The following is a 22,177-nucleotide window of genomic DNA, read 5'->3' on the forward strand; positions in this document are numbered from 1 at the left end:
TTTTGCAGTCAATGGAATACCCGATTCGAGTGGTAGTTTGACAGTTCGCTCCATAAGAAATACATTGCTTACTACCAATCGCGTCGGGTACTCCATTGCTTTATGTAAGGTATGCACTTCGGAAGAAACCGGTCAAGAAAAATTTCAAATGGGCAGCAGCGGTAGCGAAAGCAAGCCAGAGAGGGTGAAGAAAAGCCCCAAGAAATGCAGTTTAATCATGAAATATCTTCAGGAAACTTTCAGGAGTGATTGAAAATCGTATTTTTGTAGGATTTAATAAATTTTCTGTAATACAATTGTTGGGGTTACTTTTTAGTTTGACACCCTATTTATACAGAGCTCAATGTGAGTCCCGTGTAATAAGTGACGGTTCGTCACTTTCTAGTTTGACTTTGGCAAAACATCGGGGTACAAACTAAAAAAAAGTGTCAAACTAAAAAGTGAACAACCACTGGGGGTTGAGTGTAGTCCGAGGTGTAGTCCTACTTGAAGGCTGATACGGAGATCGGAAGGAACGCAAAACTCCATATTAAAAACGACAAAGAAACGGGAAAAGGTCACGAAAAGATTTTTCTTAAGTGGTTCGCATCAGCTGAATAGGAACAGAAACGGAAAGTTGCGTAATTGACGTTTCTTAGCGCGGTGCTTGTTGGCAAAATGTTTAGAATAAAAAAAAACTAATAATTTGCACTTGCTTATTTGAATGCGACAGAAAAATACAAACTTGACAATAATTTTGAAAATTCTTAAATTTTTCTATAGTTCCAAATCTCAAACTGCAGAATCTTAATACAGAGTGGATTCGGTAATTCGAATGGAACTGCATTCGAATGAGCCAAACCAATTTCGCTCATTAGAACGACTGACAGCTGTCAAAAGCTTGAAACCACGTGTTCGGAAATTGACGAACAATGGGGTTGAGACTTCAACATCAGTTTGACAACTGGTTTTGAAGGTTGAGTGCTGCGCTCGAATTAGCGGATTATTACGGATTTTGTTTATTGCTCTAATTGATGTAAACTAGAGAGAAAGCCCAACAATTATCATTAAATTGTCTGGCAGAAAAATTAAAAAAAACCAAAACTTTTAAAATTGAAACATAAATTTAGAAATTTAAAATTTAAATTTAAAAAAGCAAACAAACATACAATTTAAAAAAAAACAAAAATATATTCAAAATAATCAAAAAAATTTATCAAACAACTAAAAGACTCAAAAATTTAAAAATTCAGAAGTTAAAAATAAAAAAAAATGCAAAAATTCAAAATTGGGTACTAAAGCCCTGTGTAAATTTTTATGTACAACGGTAAAAAACACGATTAAAAACCATTTCTGACCACTTTTTTTCATTTTAATGCAAAATTTTTTTTGACAAGACAACATTTTTTCGATGGATCAACTATGGTCCCCTTGGAACGAGCTGTCAAGTAGGAGCTTTTCTGTCAAGAAGGACCGCGAGGTTAATTTTTCAAAATTGATTTAAAAATCCATTTTAAACTCTTTGTGGTCGTACAAAGGGTCATTGTACTCAGTAAAATAAGCTTTATCGCTGTAAACAATAATATCAGCAATCTAAGCTTCATTTTAGGACCCAATTTGGAAATAAATGAATTGAAAATGAAATGAAAACTTAATATATGACTAAAAAAAGTCAAATTTTTTGGTAGCATTTTAGAACTCAACAATTTAAGAATCTAGGAATGTAAAAATTAGGAATTAAAAAATTTGAAATTATAAGATTTTAAGAGTTTTTAAATTGTTAAATTTTATTCCAGAATAAGAGTTAGAGATTTAGATTTTTTTTTAATATAGTTTTTTCGACTTTTTCTTTTATTTGTTGTTTTTTCAGTTCTTAAGTTTTTGAGCTCTCTAATTTTTTAATTAAGTATTTGAAAATTTAAGAAATTATAAATTTTGAAAATTAAGATAATAAGAATTTAAGAATTGGAGGAATTTTAAATTGTTTAATGTAATTCCGGAATTAGAGTAAGAGTTTTAATTTATTTTTTCCTTTTTGCAGTTTTTTTCAATTCTTAATTTTTTGTGCTGTCAAATTTTTGACGTGCTACAAGCAAACCACTTTTGACCGCAAGCGTTGTTTTTTTTCTAGCGAACAATCTGTCAACCAATTTTTCCCTCTTCCTTCTCTCCACTAGCTCTCTTCTCTCGCTTCGCGCCAAAGTTTTGTTGAAGTCAGCTTAAGGCTCTGGAAGGCATCATTCCCGATCGGCCATTTGGCGGCCATGTTTGTTTTAGAAAAACATTCAAATCTTGATTCAGAATGTATTAATCAAAAAATGGTTTTCTTTGTGTTGTTTGTAGAAGCATTTTACATATCGTGATTATTTGGACCCTGAATTCAGAACCATCATTGACAGTCATTGCCCAAAGAGTGAAAAACACCTTCTACGACCTTAAACTGACTCACGCTTTCAGCGAATCAATAGCGCGGTCCAAAATCCTTCTGAGCGCATACTTTTTTGAAACGACGCAGATTACAAATTGAAGCATAGTCCTCGGCATAGTCGCAATATCGACGTGTGCGGAGAGAGAATTAGTTAAGCGAACCTGAAGGTAGATGGAGTTGGTGTTCGCTGGAGAATTTGCGGTCAGAATTATCTCAAAAATATCTATCGAAAAATTTGGTCCTGAAATGAAGCTTAGATTTGTGATATTATTGTCCACAAAGATAAAGCTTATTTTTCTGAGTCCAACGACCGTTTGTACGACCCCAAAGGATTTAAAAAGGATTTTTAAATCAATTTTGAAAAAAAATACCTCGCTGTCCTTCTTGACAGAAAAGTTCCTACTTGACAGCTCTTTTCAAGGGGACCATAGTTGATCCATCGAAAAAATGTTGTCTTGTCAATATCGAGAAATTAAAAGTGCAACATGGAGTTAAACTTTCTGTTAAGCTTCTGTGAAGTTTACCATGACAGTTGCGAAAGTTTAACTCCATGTTACCGGCTCACATCTCTCTTTTTAATTTCTCGATTTTTTTGCATTAAAATGAAAAAAAGTGATCAGAAATGGCTTTTAATCGTGTTTTAACCGTTGTATATAAAAATTGGCATAGGGCTTTAGTACTCAATTCAAAATAGAGATGTGAGCCGGTAACATGGAGTTAAATTTTAGCAACTGTCATGGTAAACTTCACAGAAGCTTGACATAATTTACCGGCTTACGTCTCTCTTTTTAATTTCTCGATAATCTTTTAATTTTCCCGATACTTTTTCGCCGCACTTTGCCATTTCTATGTTTTTGATGTTTTTACGTCTTATACGTCCAAGCGCACGGCTCACATCCCCTTGCGAGCACTTTTGACAGCTTAATCGCACGAGCGGGTGCGTCACGCCATCGACGAACATCCCCCGTCCTGCAAACGAAAACAGCGCAGCGATTTGCTGACTGTCACTTTTTATCACTCGCCCAGTGCAGGCAGTGCAGTTTTTCTCCTCTGATCAATCGATTGTGCCATTTTAGTGATTAGATTTTCGTGATTTTGGTGATGAATCGTCGTAGCTTGTAGGTTTGAGATTGGAAATTGGTAGAAGATGGACGGCGACAGGTTGATGATGGCCGCGGGAGTGACCGCGGCCGTCGTCGTCGGTGCTTTCGTGTTTTGGGGCCCCTCTGGTCAGTGTGAAAAATCGATAATATCGAATCAGGGCCAACTGGGATGTGTGCTTTGTTTACGCTAATGTTTTGCTTTTTTGAAGGTTCTTCGAGATTACGTCAACGAAGGGGTCAGATCGCCGGATTGCATAACTTTGGGAAGACCTGCTTCCTGAACACGCTGCTGCAGGCGTTGGCGGCGTGTCCGCAGTTGATTGCCTGGCTGCAGCTGCACAACGCAAAGGACAAGAAGAGCCTGGTCAGTTCGCTGCAGAATGTGCTGGAGGTGGTCAACGGGACGCATCCGACGCTGCGGGGCGATCCGTTTTCGCCGGGGGCGGTCATCCGGGCGTTGAATTCACTTGGGTGGGTCATTCCACCGGACGAGCACGATACGCACGAGCTGTTGCACGTTTTGCTGAACTCGCTCGAGGAGGAGGTGGCCAAACCGAAGAAGATCGGTTGCCTGTCGGACGCGCTTGGGGAGGACGAGCTGCAGGCCATGATGCCACCGGCGAGGCCTTCGAGCGCGATGTTGTCCGATTTCTGTAACGCCGAGTACGACGAGAGTACCAACTTGACGCGGTACGCAAGGTCCGAGGCGCACACGCCGGATTCTCCGCACTCGACGTGCACCGAAACGGAAGATTCGCTTGCGTTGAATGATAACTCGCTGTTGGATCTGGCGATTGGGTCGCCACCGTCGATTATTTCGACCTTTTCGGGCCGACCGAGTCGACCCCGGTCCATCATGGCCACCGAAGCGACAACCGGTTCGCAACAGCAAAACGGAACTCTCAACAAACGCTCGTCCGGTTCGTGTCGATCGCTGGAACGACTCACCCGTGGTCCGGGTCGCGTGTCCGTCTGGGGTGACCGCCAGCAGATCCAGGTCCCGCACCCCTTCCGGGGTGGCCTCAGCAGCCAGCTGTGCTGCTCCGGCTGCGGCTACAAATCCGTCGTCCGGTACGACAAATTCGACAGCATCACCCTGTCCCTGCCGGAGCTCAAAAACCCGGGCATTTCCCTCGGCAACCTGCTGACCGAATTCATCCAGCCGGAAACGCTGAACGGCGTCCAGTGCGAGTCCTGCAACGAAACGACGTCCCACACCAAAACCCTGACCTTCAGCAAACTCCCGCCCTGCCTGTGCATTCACATCGCGCGGACAACGTGGCTCCCCACCGGGCACGCCTACAAACGGCAGGACTTTGTCCACTTCCCCGAGACGCTGTCGATGGCTCCGTACAGCTTCGTGCAGCCCTCGCTGAACAGCGCCATGTCGACGCCGTGGGGCAGCACCATGTCGCTCTATTCCGCCAGCCTGGGTGCGGCCGCGTACGAAGGAATGGCCGGCGGCGGCGGAACGGAACAGGCCACGCCCGTCGGTTCCGTCGGCAGTGCGTTCAACTTTGGCTCGTACACGTTCGGCGCGATGTTCCCGAAGAATCTGTACCGGCTGCTGGCGGTGATTGTGCACTCGGGCGAGGCCAACAGCGGCCACTTTATCACGTACCGGCGGGGCGCGCTCCGGAATTCACACAAGTGAGTAGAAAAACGTTTCACTTTATCGTGCAATTCGTTAACATTCGTTTACGATTTTTCCACAGATGGTATTACACCTCGGACACGGTCGTCCGGGAGGTCACCATCGAGGAGGCCCTGTCGGCGCCGGCGTACATGCTGTTCTACGACCGGGGACCATCTTCCTCCAAGTACGCACAAGCCGGTGGAGTTGGTGGACCGGGTCCCTCCGGAATGGGACACTAGAGAACTCGTCGGGTGACTACAACATAGTGAGAATCAAAAAAGAGTTGAACTCGAACGGTAGAAATTCACGTTGGCGAAACATTTCCAAAGAGAAAGATTGTTAAGGATTTGAACGCGAGAGCATTTTTACGAGAAAACGTAGAGACGAACTTTCCCATCACCTCTTGTAATTGTGAAACAGTGAAAAATTTAAAAACAGGAAACTACAACGCGTATCGTTGCATGCTAGAACAAAAAAACAAAAAATCTATTTAAAACCTCAAACTCAACTGAAATAATGATGATATTTATAAAATTACGCGTCGTCGTGTGCATTTATTTTAAGACTTGCGTTAGACATACAAACTAAAGCACAACCACTATTTTGTCGGATCAACGAAGTAAAATGTTAAATTGCATGAAAACTTTGCATGGTTAAAACATTTTTTTTTTTACTCCCGATTTCTAGAGCAACGTCAAATTGATTAATTTGAACGATTTCAAACTTATTCCTAAAAAGTTAAAGATAAAATCAAGGAAGGGTGGAAGAAAACAAAAATAATAATTGTTATTGCTTAGAATTTGTTGATATTAACTAAAAATAGTTTTAACCCAAGCAAAACGTGTTAACAAAAGCGATTTCCCTGCGAGTTTAGTTTAGTTTTCGTTAAGCTTTTCACAGCATTCGTGTGGTATTTAGCATAAATCATAGTAAACCATTGTTACACATGATCATTGTTTTCACTAAGCAACCACTGATCCAGTTGACATTCTGGAGAATGTTACATTGGCGACGAGGATGAAAAACAGAAAATTTCTTGGAAAATAGTGAAAATTTTCAGTGTTTTACAAGATCTTCAAAAGAAATTTTACCTGAAACATTTGGTGGTGTTGAAAGACATGGTGTTTGAAAGTACCATTTGGTAATTCGGTGAAAAATAGTTGTAATCTTTTTAATCGTTTCAAGCTAGTCCAAGCCAACTTTTAAAGCAAACCTGCTGAAATTGAAATCAAAAGAGGTGCTTCAATTCATACTAAAAAACAAGAGGTAATTGATTTCATGAAACGGCGAGACTCCGGTCTACCGGGGTTGAAACGATCAGTTCGTTTGACCTTGATTGTCGAGACTCCGGTCTGACAAGAAAATCGATGAGACTCCGGTCTGTCGGGACTGGAACGATCCAGTCGTTCAGTCTATTTTGTCGAGGCTCCGGCCTGGCAAGGAATCGGCAAGACTCCGGTCTGTCGGGATCGAAACGAATCCGTTCGTTTGGTCTATTTTGTCGAGACTCCGGTCTGGCAAAGGAAATCGGTAGGACTCCGGTCTACCGTGTCGGAACGATCCTGTCGTTCGACCTTATTGGTGAGACTCAGGTCTGCCAAAGTTACGGTAGGACTCCGGTCTGTCGGGATTGGAACGACCCTGTCGTTCAATCTAATTTGTCGAGACTGCGATCTAACAAAGGAAATCGGGGGAAATCCCCGAAATCACCGTGCCAGATCGATCCGTCGATTGGTCATATTGAGTCGTTAATAAATTAGACGTCGTTCGAACTCAACTAAAAATATGGTGTATACAGATCAAAATTCAGTTTAAATGAAGTTTCAGGAAAGGAAAATATTGATGTAAAAAGGCAGTAAGATTGAAATGATTGATAAAACATTCTAATCTATAGTTTCTTATTGTGTTCAGCATTTCATAGTAAAAAAAGTTATTAATATTATTTATTTTAGAAGGAAAGAAGAAAGAAACGGAATCAAGCATAGAAAAAAATAGATGAAAAATGTTTACTCAAGCAACGCAATTGGTAACTTTGAGACAATGTTGTTTAACTGATTATGAATGATATGTTGAAGAGGATAAAAAAAAAATGTTCAAGTAGGTATGTAAATTATTTCAAATTAATTTTAAACAAGGAAGAGATGTGGTATTTAGCATAAATCATAGTAAACCATTGTTACACATGATCATTGTTTTCACTAAGCAACCACTGATACAGTTGACATTCTGGAGAATGTTACAATTCGCAGCAAGACAACCTTTTCAACTCAACGCATTAATTGTGCATTTCAACTCTGAAGACAACAACCATTTGCAACCCAGAAACCAAACTCACATCCACAAACGGTCAAATGAAAACTTACGTGAAATCCTGTAGGTTAAATTAAATCTATGTCTACAGGCACAGCAACAACTAACAGTTTTAGGCTTAAGGGTCCCCCGTACCCGCAAAATAAATGTTATTGATCAAAAATTACAACAAAGCTGAGAGTTATTTAACGATGACAGCTCCACTTAAAGCTAAGTAGGTACGGAGATCAGAAGGAACACGGCCAAGAAAAGTTGCGCATTCTTTTCGTGATTCTTAAATTCCTGAATGCTTAAATTGTTTGATTCTTCAATTTCAATATTCTTGAATTCCTAGATTCTTAGATTATTAAATTCTTTAATTCCTAAGTTTCTGAATCCTCACATATTGAAATTGCTAAATTATTTAATTTGTAAATTTTCCAATTCTTAAATTCTTAGATTCTCAAAACATTAAGTTCTTAAATCTTTAATTCTTAAATTCCAAAATTCTTAAATTCCTGATTTTTTAATTTTTTAAACAAATCTTCAAATCTTATATCCTTAATTTTTTATTATATTTTAAGCTTCTGTCTTTTGAATTTCTAATTTTTTGAATTGTAGAATTTTTAAAATCTTGAATTCTTAAAACCCTAAATTCTCAAATTCCGAAATTCTTATATTCTCAAATTCCTAAATTTTGAAATTTCAAGGTTCTTAAATTCTTGTATTTTTAATTTCTTAATTTTTTAAATACTCTGATTCTGAACTCGTAAATTTTCAAATTCTTAGATTTTTTTTTTGCTTTTATTCCGAAATTCTCAAATTCTTAAATTTCTCAATTTATAAATTTTCTAATTCTTAAATTGCTAAATTCTTAAATTTTAAAATTATTTTATTTTTCAATTTTTAAATTCCTTGATTTTTAAATTTTTTAATTCTTAAATTCTTTGATTCTTAAATTTTTAAATTCTGAAATCCTGAAATTCTTAAATTCTACAATTCCTGAATTCCTTTATTTAAAAAAAATCTCCAAATCATATTTTCCAATTTTTTTTATGTTTTAGATTTCTGAAGCATTGAATTTAATTTTTTTTAATTGTAGAATTTTTAAATTTAAATTCTTGAATTCATGAATTTTTAATTTTTACATCCTTAAATTCCTAAATTTTTAAATTCTTTGATTAAGGTGAAGCCGTTGATCATTTTCGAAGAAAATTGATCATCACTCTAAAATTCTCTGTATAGCATTCAATTTTACGAATTTCTGCACCAAAATAAATCAGCATGTGACGGTTGGTGCCTTCTTGAAGCAACTGAAAGAATTTTTGGTCTAAATCAAATGTGTTTCAAAATTTATATAATTTTGTGGTACAATCATTGACGTCCTAGTTGGCAATCATTCATTAATGGCAATCTTCAAGTCTTATGTTCTTATGTTTTTTTTAATTTTAGTTTTCTGAAGTATTGAATTTTTAAATTGCAGAATTTTTTAAATTCTTGAATTCATAAATTCTCAAATTAAATTTTTTTTAATTCTTTGATTCTTAGATTCTCAAATTCCTAAATTTTGAAATTCCAAGGTTCTTAAATTCTTATATTTCTAATTTCTTAAATTCCTAAATGCTCTGATTCTGAACTCGTACATTAAATTATCAAGCTCTTAAATTCTTAGATTTTTTTATTCTTTCATTCCAAAATTCCCAAATTCTTAAATTTCTCAATTTTTAAATTTTCTGATTCCTAAATTGCTAAATTCTTAAATTTTAAAATTATTATAATTTTCAATTTTAAAAATCTTTAATTAAATAAGTAAATAAGCAGTCTATCCCCCTCTTACTTGACGTGAACTGTCACTTGAGCAAAAGGGATAGACTGCTTGTTTACAAACGCAGATTCGCCCTATTGAACTGTTACTACGGAATTCTGCAGTTCTTTTTTTAAAGGTATAAGGTTTGATAAATTAAGAATTGTAGAATTTAAAAATTTCAAGATTTCAGAATTTCAAAATTTAAGAATCAAAAAATTTAGGAATTGAAAATTTTAAAAAATTAAGGAATTTTTAAATTGAAAATTATAATAATTTTAAAATTTAAGAATTTGGGAATTTCGGAATGAAAGAATAAAAAAATCTAAGAATTTAAGAATTTGTTAATTTAATGTACGATGTACGAGTTCAGAATCAGAGTATTTAGGAATTTATGAAATTAAAAATATAAGAATTTAAGAACCTTGGAATTTCAAAATTTAGGAATTTGAGAATTTAAGAATCAAAGAATTTAAAAAAAAAATAATTTGAGAATTTATGAATTCAAGAATTTAAGAATTTAAAACAATCTACAGTTCAGCAATTTAAAAATTCAATTATTAAGAAAACTAAAAAATTTAAATTTAAGAATCAAAGAATTTAAAAATTTAAGAATTTAGGAATTGAAGGATTTCAAAATTTTAGGATTTTTTTTTAGGAAATTAAGAATGTAAAAATTTAAAAAATTATGAATTCAAGAATCTAAATTTAAAAATTTTGCAATTCAAAAATTTTAAAATTCAATGCTTCAGAAATTTTAAACTAAAAAAAAATATGGAAAATAAGATTTGGAGATTTTTTTAAATAAAGGAATTCAGGAATTGGGTACTAAAGCCTTGACTAAAGCCCTATGTAAATTTTTATGTACAACGGTAAAAAACACGATTAAAAACAATTTCTGATCACTTTTTTTCATTTTAATGCAAAAAAAATGTTACAAGACAACATTTTTTCGATGGATCAACTATGGTCCCCTTGGAACGAGCTGTCAAGAAGGACCACGAGGTTAATTTTTCAAAATTTAATTAAAAATCCATTCAAACTCTTTGTGGTCGTACAAAGGGTCGTTGTACTCAGGAAAATAAGCTTTATCGCTGTTAACAATAATATCAGCAATCTAAGCTTAATTTTAGGACCCAATTAAAAAAATTAAGAATCAAAGAATTTAAGAAATAAAAATTTAAAAATCAAGGAATTTGAAAAATGAAAAATATAATATGTTTTAAATTTAAAAATTTAGCAATTTAAGAACTAGAAAATTAAAAAATTGAGAAATTCAAAAATTAGGGAATTTCAGAATAAAAGAATAAAAAAATCTAAGAATTTAAAAATTTGGGAATTTAATAATTTAATGTACGAGTTACTACGGAATTATTAAATTTTGGACCTTTCAAAAAATGATTAACTGCAGAACTCTTCAATTCTTAAATGATGAAATTTTTGTCATCATCATAGATTACAGAAAATCTGATAACTTTTTATCATTTTTCAAGTCTTATTTTAAGTTAGAGAAATTTTCAGAAGGAAATAATACAAATTTCGATTTTTCTGAATGACACTTTAGCGAGGATCATCGAGTACGAACTGCATGTAAATTATCAAATCCTTAGATTTATGAATTTTTAAATCTTTTAGTTTTTTTTTCATTTTTTTTAATTTCTGAAAATAAATTTTATTTATTTTGTATATTTGAATTTCAAAATAATTAATTTTCTTTTTTTCTTCATCCCATCAAAAAAAAATTCTGCGTTCTGAGATTCGGCCTAATCAGGCTATTCTGAATGTAAATTGTATTTATTGAATACAACATAATTTTAACGATTGTGAGTTTTGCGTTCCTTCCGACGGAGCCCTTAAACATAAAACGAGTTTAATTATTGTTCTCAAATACTTTCTTTGTTATTTCACAAAAAAATAAATTGTCATAAAACTCTGTTGTATGTTTAACGCGCAAAATTATTTTTCTTAATATGGCGCGGATTGGGTTTTGGGACGGCGCGGATTTTGTTTTCGACTTTTCCGTTCTTTTATTACGTACACTCAAAATCAGAAGTACCCTTCAAAAAGGGTTTTATCTACCCTTTATCTGTCATCCCATAGAAAAAAAACCCTTTTTGAGGGTTACTTCCACCCTTTTTTCAAGTTTACCGGTAGTAACCCTTTTCAAAAGGGTGACGACGGGTGAACTTGAAAAAAAGGGTGGAAGTAACCCTCAAAAAGGGTTTTTTTTTCTTTGGGATGACAGATAAAGGGTAGATAAAACCCTTTTTGAAGGGTACTTCTGATTTTGAGTGTAACGCAGTTGAGGGGAAGTAGGGGGGGGGGGGGGTCGGAAGCCGTGTTACGCTCCATACAAAATTTTTAAAATTTGTATGAAATTTTTTTTACGAGGGGTACGGGGGAGGGGGTCCAAAAATCCATTTTTGCGTTACGTAATAAAAGAATGCTCCCTAACAACCTGCCTGCTGCGCTGCGCGCTAACGTCAAACGTCAAGCTGCCGCTGTTTTGTTTTGCATTTTCAACTTAACTAGTCGCGAGTGCTGATTGTAGAAAATTGTTGAGAAAAACCGACTGCAGTGAGGGAAATTTGCGGGTACGCATTGTAAACAAAAGCCGTCGAAGGGGAAAACGAACGAGGAAGGTGATATTTCACGGCGATCGAAACGAACCGTGTTCCAATAAAGGCTGATGATTTTTTTTTATTATAAAAAGTAACATTCAACTCAACAAATTGCATGCGTTTGGAATCGATTACATTTCATTTAAGTGATTCTAGCATGGGAAGAGTGACCTTTTCTTTAATTTGATTTTGCTGCCGCTTTTAGCTGAATGATTGAAAATACGTACAGTGCAGAAAAACGTAGAGTTTGAAACAGCCAATGAGTCCAAGTACACAAACACACACATTTACACAGTCGGGAATTTAGTCTAGCTAGCGTACAAGGCGAACACGACACCCAACAGTTTCTGCACAACCAAGGTGAAAGCTCAAACTAGAACAAATTAGTTACTATCGAAAGCGCCTTGTTTTTAGGTTTTCTTCTATTTTAATATATTTATTCCATTGGATAAAGCGGAGACGAGAAATGTACACTAAAACTTGTCGTAACGAATTTATAAACACGTACTACAGGGGGGGCAATCGTTTGGAGCCTACGGCGACTGCGGCGGCTCCCGGCTGAAGTAGGGCGCCGTGTCCTGTACAAGCAGCGTGTGGCAGACGTCGCAAACGCGCGCTGGTCGCCGGTTCGGTCCCGTCGGAACCGTTTTGGCCAGACACGGCTGACAGTAGATGGTGCCACAGTGCCGGCAGTGCTGCTTCCGCCGCGTCACGGTGAACTCCTTCCGGCAGCTGGGACAGTGGTCCACGTCGTCCTCGTCCTGCCAGCGGACCTGCGTGTCGGCGGAGCGGATCTTCTCGAGTTGCATCTGGAGCGACTGGGACAGCTTGACAAAGTCCTTCTGGACGGCCTCGTTGTTGGCGAGGTCTTCCTGGAGGACGCTCATCTTGTTCTTGAGGTCGACGTTGGCTTTGTCCAGCTTTTCGTTGGCGGCTTGCAGTTCGATGGTTTGCATGCGGAGTTCGGACATTTGGCGCTTGCTTTCGGCTTCGGCGCGCTCCAGGTCCTCCTTGTGGGCGGCTAGGCGCTGGTAGTGGGCGTACTGCTGACGCAGCTGTTCCTCCAGCTGGGCGATCTTGTTCGTGTAGTCGCGTTCGGTTCGGCGCAGGTCGCGTTCGCGCGTGTGTTGCTGATCCCGTAGGAGCGTGACTTCGTCCTGCATGCTGAGGGTTTTGCGTTCGGCGAATTCGCAGCCGGTCTTCGTCACGATCAGGTTCTCGTGCAGCGTCAGCACGAGCTCGTGCAGCTCGTCGATGCTTTGCGGCAGGTTGATGTCCTGGTCCTTGAGCTGGTCCGAGTTTTCCAGATACTTGCCCGAGAGGAACTCGTTGTCTTTCTGTAGCACTTCCAAGTGACGGTAGACCTGGGGACGGGTCGGGGAAAGAGGTTTTGTTTTTCGGAGTTTTAAAAACATTGCACACACGCATTTTTTCGGATAATTCAACAATTTTTCAAGCAAAATTCTGCACAAACTCAAGTCAACCCAAAATCTTACGATACTTTACGAAGAACCCTCGTCTGGGTTTCTCCTCAACCACGTCATTTACCTGCTCGCGCTCGTCCGTCAGCTTCTGCAGCTCGTCGTTGACGCTCTGCTTGAGCTGCGCGTAGCCCTTCCTCAGCTTGGCCAGCTCCTGCTCGGCCCGGCCCGTTAGCTCGTTCAGTCGCTGCACCTCGGACTTGTGGTCTTCGCGCTTCTGCTGCCACTGCGCCTCCAAGTCCGCCCGCATGGCGCCCTCTTTGGCCAGCTCTTCGCGCATCCGCTCGACGCTCTTCTCCAGCTGGGTGGCCTTTTGGCGTTCGCCGTTGATCTGCTCCTGGCACTGGACCAGCTTGGTCTCGTAGTTGGTGCACATCTCGCACGTTACTTCCGGCGTTGGTTCCGTCGCCGGGGCGGGTTCCTGCTTGGCCTCCTTGAGCATTCCGACCAGGGCCGATTCGGGCGCTTTGCGTGAATTGTCGCCGCGATTCTTTTCCATATCTTCGTACGCGCGGCGCAACTTCTCTTTGAGGGTTTTAATTTCCTCCTCCAGCGGAACAACCAGCGAGCGGAGCACTTCGGCGTCTTCCTGAGCCTAAAAGAAGTAGCTTTCATAAGTTTTAAATCTCAATTTTGAAAGCGGAATTTCTACTCGTTTTTGTAAATTTTTCGATTTGCGCCGCAAACACAAAAGACACACCAAAGAAGCAGAAATTTTGCGAGTACGTACATATTTGTTTACCTTCCGCATCGAGTCTTCCAGATTGTCGTGGCTGCTCGAGTCGGCCGCGCCCAGCTTGCGGATGATCTTCTTCGCCTGGTTCAGCACCGGCGCCAGGCTCGGCGAATCCTGCAATCGAGAGCGCAATCAATCCAACGATTCTAATTGCAACCCAAACAAGTATTAATATCCAACCTGCTGCGCCAGCTCCTCCTTTAGCTCCTGGCGCTCCTGCCGCAGCTTGTCGTTCTCGTCCAGCAGCTTCCGGATCTCGTGCTGGCAGAGCGTCGACTCGTCCACCGTTTCCTGCACCAGCTGCTGCAGCGTCCCGATTTCCTCCTGCGCCCGCTTGTTCTGCTCCTCCATGTCCTTCTCCTTGTTGTACTCCATCACCATGAGCTGCGACTTGGCCTCCTCCAGCTCCTTCCGGGCCCCGGCCGCTTCCTTCGCGAACCGCTTGCATTCCGCTGCGTTCGTAACCCAAATTTAACAAAAATTTCCTCGATAGTATAGCGGTCAGTAAACCTTACCTTCCTTGGCCAGGTACAGCTCCTTCATCTTGGCCCGCTGCCCGTCAAACTCGTTACGTATTCGCTTCAGCTCCTGCTGGAGCTGCTGGACGCTATCCACTTCCGGCGCCGCGCTGTCGCCGGTTTTCGCGGCCACAACCTCATTGCCCAGGTTGTCCCGCTGTGCGTTCGAGTCGCCACTTTGCTCCAGCATGCTGCTTGTTGCGACGGATTACCGAGATGGAGCGAACAGAAATAAAAAATAAAGATGGCACTGCAGCAAGTGCAGCTACCCCAGCAGCAAGGTGTTACGACGACGACGAGGTGGTTCCAGCTGCAGCGGGCAGGTTCGTCATAGTTTGCGCAGTAAAGTTATCCTGCGGAGGTGTGATTTGCGGGGTAGGATGAAATCTCTGCTACGGTTTAGTAAGATTTAGCACCAGAAATGATTTTAACACGATAATCGACAGGAATTTGAGGGGTTTTATGCAAACAGCACTGAAATTTTCACCAATTTGCAATATTTTGGTTTTCACTTTTTGACATAACGGAGCAGCGATGAAATCAGTGTTGCCAGTTTTGCAGATTTGACGTGAGAAGAGGGCTCGTTTCGGGATGTGAGCCGACATTAGTATCCAATTACACAGTCCGACAGAATGTCATCGATAAGTGAACCGAAATTCGCTATCGAGATTTTAAAAATCTTGACTTTTTTTTGATAAGGTCCTATAAACAAATGTAAACATTGAGTGTATCCCTTTCACACCTTATGTCAAAGTCCATCGGAGTAAGCGGGATACACTAAATGTTTACATTTGTTTATAGGACCTTATCAAAAAAAACTCAAGAAATGTACAACGTGCTGTTAAACTTTTCTGCCTAGCTTCTCTTTTCAGATCTATATTCCAAAAATCCATAACATCAAAAAGTTTGAAATTGGGTCCTAAATTGCGCTTAGGTTGCTTATTTTACTACACACAATAATGAGGCACTAAAAAATTACAAAAATGATTTATAAACGAGTTTATAAATTAAATTTGAAAATTTAAATTCCATCGGCCACCTAATGTTGGTATTAGGGTGGGTACGGATTTTGAAAAGTTCTCAGATCAAGTTCTGGTGTGGTTCCCCTTGTAGGGCATACCCATAGGGACTCTCACGCCAAATTTCAGCTCATTTGGTTGCAAACTGGCTTGTCTCAAGCGAGTTCAAGTTTACATGGGATTTACTATCGAGAAATTAAAAAGAGAGATGTGAGCCGGTAACATGGAGTTAAACTTTCGCAACTGTCATGGTAAACTTCACAGAAGCTTGACAGAAAGTTTAACTCCATGTTGCACTTTTAATTTCTCGATGGGAAATTTTGAATTTTTGATCATTCGCTCCTACAAGCCTGGGGAAAACATGTAGAAACTTCTAGGATGGCCAGAAATGAGCGGAATTGTCTGGAGAAAAACTTTTCCGAAGAGACCATGTCGATTCGTCCAACCCTCATCGGGCTCAACGGCAATACATCCGGGGTTTTCGGAACCAACGGTTTTCCCCAGAAAAGTATCAAATTTTCCTTAGCATGCTATGAATTGATAAACACCGCGACGCCACATGTCAAACAGCTACCTTATGATTGTATAACGGGCCTATATAAATAAATCATGGAATAAAAAAAAGTTAATGTGAGGAAAATAAGAACAAAAACTTAGCATTTTGATTATAAATTATCTTTTTATTCAATTTGTTCAAATCAAAATAGCATTTTGCAATGCATAATAATTTTCTGGAATTATCAATATTTAAAAATTACTATTATGGCTTGAACAAATTTTATTTAAGGGTTATGACCACAAGAACACCGGACCCGTTCTAACCTTCCAGTTAAAAAGGGATTTGAAAAAAAAGAACTGGGTCCTAAAATGAAGCTTAGATTGCTGGTATTATTTATATTATAAAGCTTATTTTTCTGAGTACAATGACCCTTTGTACGACCACAAAGAGTTTAAAATGGACTTTTAAATCAATTTGGAAAAATTAACCTCGCGGTCCTTCTGGACAGAAAAGTTCATACTTGACAGCTCGTTCCAAGGGGACCATAGTTGATCCATCGAAAAAATGTTGTCTTGTCAATATTTTGTTTGCATTAAAATGAAAAAAAAGTGATCAGAAATGGTTTTTAATAGTCAGGACCCGGTGCCTGCAGTTCCCGTTACAGTTTATATGGAATTCCAATAAGAATGTAACAGAAAAATCAGGCTTCGGGTCCAGAGTGTTAATCGTGTTTTTTACCGTTGTACATCAAAATTGACATAGGGCTTTAGTATCCAATTGAAAAACATAAAAAAAAAACAAAATTTTCCATGGAAAATTCATAAAAAAAACCAAGGATTATTGGTTATAAATGTACCTACAGAAGAAACCTAAAATAAAAATTTCTAAAAGTTTATACTGCATTTTATTCAAATTAAAGATTATCTTCTTTGAGGATCATGAATAAATATTTTATATATATTTTCAAAGAATGAATAATGTTGCCATAGAGGATAAAAGCAACTCGCGACAAAATTTTGAGGCTGGGAATTTTGACAGGTATGATTTTCATAAAGTATTCGCCTCCTTTTCTCTCCCACATAAAAACTGGGGACAAGGTAGCTGTCAAACTAGGCCAAACTGTTAAAGTCACTCACAAAATGAACTTGGAGTGACTTGAGTTCATTTCTGACGTCACAATTTTCTCCTCTATAGGATTTTTTTTTTATTTTCCAGAATAACTTTTCAGGGATAACATTTTGTCTGAAAAACAGTTTTAAAAATATAAGCATATTAATCCTTCTGAAAATAAAAAATAATTTTCAAAACCAAATAAATGGCTCAATAAATCAAGGAGCAAAAATAAGTATTTTTGATATCTCCATTATTTGAAGAAATTCTAAGAGTATTGTAATGAAAGCTGTATCTATTTTCGCAGCAAAGAACAAATAATGATTATTTTTAAAATTAATGATTTCATGGAACAAGGCCATCCCGTTTTTGGCAACACGATTTTTTTACTTCCGGTCCGTCACTGCTTCAGAAAAACCCGATCTGGCCTGCAGGGCCAAAAGGTTGGGTGCCCCTGATTTAAGACATTAAGAATTTAAGAATTTAAAAGTTTTAGAACTTAATTTTTAAAATGTTAGTTATAGAGTTTTTCGGATTTTTGAAATTTTTAATTATTGAATTCTTATTTTTTTATGTAAATATTTGAATTACCGTTTTATATCTTTAGTTGTAATTTTAGAATATATATAATCTTTTTATGTTTTGCCCAAGAATCTCAAGCGCGTGCAACGCGATCAAACCGAACTGTAAACTTGTCTAGAGCTATCTAAGCCCGATCTCACACACACTAGCACACCATTTGTTTTGCTGGCTGGTACAAAATTTAACCTCACTTTTTTTCGTGTACGTACACGCAATACATGCGCACGTAGATAACTCTCTTGAGGGGGTTAAGATAAGAATGCGCAACTTTTCTTGACCGTGCGCGTTCCTTCCGATCTCCGTACTTTCTTTAAACAAAGTGGTACGCACTTGCCCGATAATGAGAATTTCTAACATAATAAATAATTCCACTAAAAATTAAACCTGCTAGAAATATGTAAGATTTTTTCTAGAAAAATCGCATTTATTTTTTCGCAAAACCCCACCGCGCTTAATTTCTGACAGGTGTCACAAACTCATCGCCCAAATCACCTGTCACCCGCGAAAACATCGCCGCCCATCATCGACCCGCATGTCCGCCTTTCTGGCAACCCTGTCCGCGCTGCTGCTGCTGCAAGTTTCTTGGCCCCGAGACGAAACCGTTCAGAAAAGTTTGAGACTTGAATCGAAAAACACGCACGCACGCGAAAGAAAAAAAAAAAGGCTACGGAGATCTTCGCGGACGCGAACCTTCAAACTCGTGGATAATTTCGGTGTTTTGCTTCGGGCGGTGCACGAGTTTCGTGAACGGTGAAAAATTGCGTGCGAAACGTTCTTTTTTTCGCCGAGAAAATTTCTTAGGAAAAATAGCCAAATCGCAAAGAAGCAGTGACCTCGTCGCGGTGTGGAAATTTTTTGACGGCTCGATAAAAAAGTGACGTTTGCGCTCAAGGTCTCACGGGCCTGTGAGTTTTCGTGTGTTTCTGTCCTTGTCACGCGTGTCAAGTGTGCTGATTTTTCGCGAAAATTTTCCCTTTTGAGCCAGAATTTTCCAGCGAAAATGTGAGAATATTTTTTCGGCTTCTTCTTGACATCCCTTCGTGCGGTGGTACAAGTGCGTTGTTCTCTTCTTTGCGCCGAGAACGAAAACACACACACAAACAAACGCACACACACACGCAGGTGGTGAGTGCGAAAACGGGAGAGGCTGATCGTCCTCTCTCTCACTCTCTTCTGGAGCGAAGAAGGTGTGCGAGCGAGAAAGGGTGAAGAATTTTTATTTTTCGAGGTTGTAAGTGTGTGTGTGTGAGTGCGTCGAAGAAGTGCAAAGGAAGGAAGAACACAGCAACAGCAAGGAGCAGCGAACTGTGTGTGTGTGTGGTGGAATTTCGTGTTTGAAAAAAGGTGTTTTTCCCGTGCTCTCTGTGGCGGCATGTGTTTTTTCGAGATCGGAACTGTTTGAGGGAATAACAACAACAACGACGACAAACAGCAAGGATCGAAGGATCAAGAGCGATCAGGTAAAAATGGTTATCAAATTTCTGCACAGGAATCTTTGAGTAATGTTTTGGATTTCTAAGAACTTGTTGGATAATCCTCAAAAATCCTCTCCTACATCTCCTAGATTTATTAGAAAAATTACTTCTACTCTATCGGTACTTTGGTAATGTTCTTGAACTTCAAAAAATTTAATTCTTATGTCGTAGACATAACCGGAATGGTGTTGAATTACGTAGTTCATGTCAGTTTAGTTCATAATACTATCGAAAGGTACTAGATATCAAATGTTATTATGTATACATTTTTTTTGTGATGAGATACTGACCTCAATTTGCTCTCCATCCGCATTGACTATTTTTTATTCCTGATTTTCTGTTCTTCTTTTGCTCTTCCTACCATATATCTCTTTCATGACGTTGCAATGGCATACAATTTTTTTCATTTTCTTATTCATCTTCTTTTTCATATTTTTTAGTTGTTTTTTTATTCACACTTACTACCAGTTTTTGTGAGCGGATAAAGTGCTCGATTTTTTCTCCGTCCGCATTGACTGTTTTAATATGCATTTTACACTAGTTCAGTTGTTTTTTGCAATCATTAGTTTTCAAAAAATTTAAGATAAAAATAAAAATGATAAAAAGTCTACATAACTAACGGGATAAAAATAGCATAGCATTGGTGTCTACCCGTAGTTGCTACTCTGTTATTGGCCAGGACCTCCAAGAATTGCTCCGTGGACCACAGATGAATAGTAGGAACCAATCATCACCACTTCGCAACTTTCAAATGTCCCTATCATGCTAGCCAATCACAGCGCCGGCCACGACCAGTGGTAAGACACGGGGGAAGTGGATAGGAATTTTAGTCCGATACTTGAGTGATGAAGACCGCTAAATCAGCTGCGTCTTCGACAAAGTATCACGTGAGGTTTGAGAGTGTTAGTAAGATGGGTGTGAAGCCAGGTTTCACCGTGGTAAGTGATGTGGCCGGTCAAATCTATTTATAGTCCTTAATTCTTTGTATGTTCTTGGATTCATTTGTGGAAGCTTTCCAATTCGGTTCACCAAGCTTTTTTGTGGTGAATTCTGGTCGTGTTGAAAGTTCAATATTCGCCTAACAATTATGCAACCAGTGTCCTTGAATTCAACTTGCATTCAATATTGCATTTTCCTGTTCTTAAGTTCACACAGATTCCAATCAAGTTTCTTGGATTCTTATAGCATTCTTAATCCTTCTAGTCAACTAAGCCTCGATGGTCTGGTGGTTAGCATTTTTTCTGCTGACCCAAAGGACGGGGGATCGAACCCCGCCGCGAGCTCATAAATTTTTCGTTCATATTCAAGTGTTCAGAATTCCTTCTTTCCATAATTTCTCGATAGGAGCAGATGGGAATCGAACCCAGAACCTTCCGCTTACAAAGCGAACAGCGTAACCATTCAGCCACGCCTACCCCAGATTTGACGAAAACAAAAATGTCAGCAAAAAAAAACTTTTCGCTATAATAAATATCTAAAATTATCAAAAATTCCAAATATTTTTAAATAAAGCCAAACATGCTAAAAATGAATCTTAACACAGTGGTACATAAATTTGAATTGAAATTAAGATTATTTTTTTAAATTTCCAAAATTTTTAGATATTTTTTTAAATGATGATTTTTGGAAATATAAAAATGGTGATTTTAGCCCTTCTTAAAAGTTACCCTAAAGTGCATATTTTTAAATTATGTATATTTAAAGGAGCAGATAATTCTAAAAATTTGTACATAGCTCGGAAAAGTTGCGCACAAATTCAAAACTTCAGAAGTATAAATATTGAAAATTTTAGAATTCAAAAATAGAAAAGTTCAAAACTTCAAAAATCTAAGAAAAAATAAGAACTCAAAAATTGTAATGTTTAATTAGGCCGTTGCAAATATCCACCGCTGGTCAAAGTTGAGGGGTAAAAAAGGCATAAAAATTAAAATTTCAAGCCATGCTCCAGGATGGAATACCGAACTTTTCGAAAAAAAAAATCAGTCGAAGATTTATTGTGAATCTCATTGTTAGCACCACATTTATTAATTTATTTTTTTTTGTTTACAAACATTGTTCATTTACGAATAGTGACAGGACATTTTTGGACGTAACACGTTACACCTGCAAATGTAGTAGTAATTTCTATGTTCGCCGAACAATTCAGGTGATGATTTTTCGAGTTTCTTTTAACCAATCTTTCGTGCGCGAGAGAGGAGAGCCATGCTCCCTTCGGATTTTTTTGTTTTCTTGATGAGCGTCGAAAGATTTTCTTTTGATTAAAATTCTTCCATCACTGGTCGTAGTGTTCACAATTTAGGGCTGGTATGCTCTTCAAAAGAAAGGGGGTCAAGAAACAGCTTTACGAACGGCAGAACAAAAGAGAGGGAATGTTTTCTTGGGGCTTTTCTTCACCCTCTCTGACTTGCTTTCGCTACCGCTGCTGCCCATTTGAAATTTTTCTTGACCGATTCCTTCCGAAGTGCGTACCTTACATTAATGAATAAAATACACCGTACATCCTAATTTCACAAAATAAAAATTAAAATGTTTTAGAACGAGCTTTAACATGATAATCAACGTGAACTGCCACTAGAGCACGTGGGATAGAATGTTTCCATTGAAGGTTTTGCCCTTTTGCAAAGTTATTACGGAATTATAGAATTACTTAGGGACCATCAATAAACCACGTGTACTCTTAAAGTGGAAGGATGTTCAGCGATTGTCCACGCTCCATAAAAAAAAGATTTATTTTGTATGGAAATTGTCCACGAGGGGGAGGGGGAGGACTGAGATTTAAAAAAAAGTGTTTATGGATGGTCCCTTGGTAACTTTTCAAAAAGGCGTTACCTTAAGCGACATAAACTTTGGAAAATATTTTCAGCGGCCTAAATCGAAATCAAATTTTAAAAATTCTG

General features: G+C 38.4%; 3 protein-coding genes across 4 annotated transcripts in view; 2 read left to right on the plus strand and 1 right to left on the minus strand.

The window, feature by feature from the left end:
* The window catches only part of LOC120419264 (G-protein coupled receptor moody), a 278,652-nt gene that overhangs the window by 237,060 nt on the left and 19,415 nt on the right, over nucleotides 1–22,177 (plus strand). The gene's annotated exons all lie outside the window — the stretch shown is intronic.
* Nucleotides 3,426–5,683, plus strand: LOC120431838 (ubiquitin carboxyl-terminal hydrolase 30 homolog). Its single transcript, XM_039596967.2, has 3 exons — nucleotides 3,426–3,636; nucleotides 3,720–5,160; nucleotides 5,226–5,683. Exons 1-3 carry the CDS (start codon nucleotides 3,555–3,557, stop codon nucleotides 5,383–5,385), a joined length of 1,683 nt encoding a protein of 560 aa, XP_039452901.1. The 5' UTR covers nucleotides 3,426–3,554; the 3' UTR covers nucleotides 5,386–5,683.
* LOC120431837 (rab GTPase-binding effector protein 1-like) lies at nucleotides 11,914–15,106 on the minus strand. 2 transcript variants are annotated; one of them, XM_039596966.2, is made up of 5 exons: nucleotides 14,593–15,106; nucleotides 14,258–14,529; nucleotides 14,084–14,191; nucleotides 13,409–13,936; nucleotides 11,914–13,224 (listed from the first exon to the last, which is right to left on the minus strand). In XM_039596966.2, the coding sequence occupies exons 1-5, from the start codon at nucleotides 14,783–14,785 to the stop codon at nucleotides 12,394–12,396; spliced, it is 1,932 nt and encodes a 643-aa protein (XP_039452900.1). In that variant the 5' UTR covers nucleotides 14,786–15,106; the 3' UTR covers nucleotides 11,914–12,393. The 2 variants fall into 2 exon arrangements, with proteins under 2 accessions (XP_039452900.1, XP_039452899.1); XM_039596965.2 differs by having other exon boundaries at nucleotides 14,072–14,191; nucleotides 14,593–15,105.

The sequence above is a fragment of the Culex pipiens genome, chromosome 1 (assembly GCF_016801865.2).
Source record: "Culex pipiens pallens isolate TS chromosome 1, TS_CPP_V2, whole genome shotgun sequence".
In the NCBI taxonomy this organism is placed as follows: domain Eukaryota; kingdom Metazoa; phylum Arthropoda; class Insecta; order Diptera; family Culicidae; genus Culex; species Culex pipiens.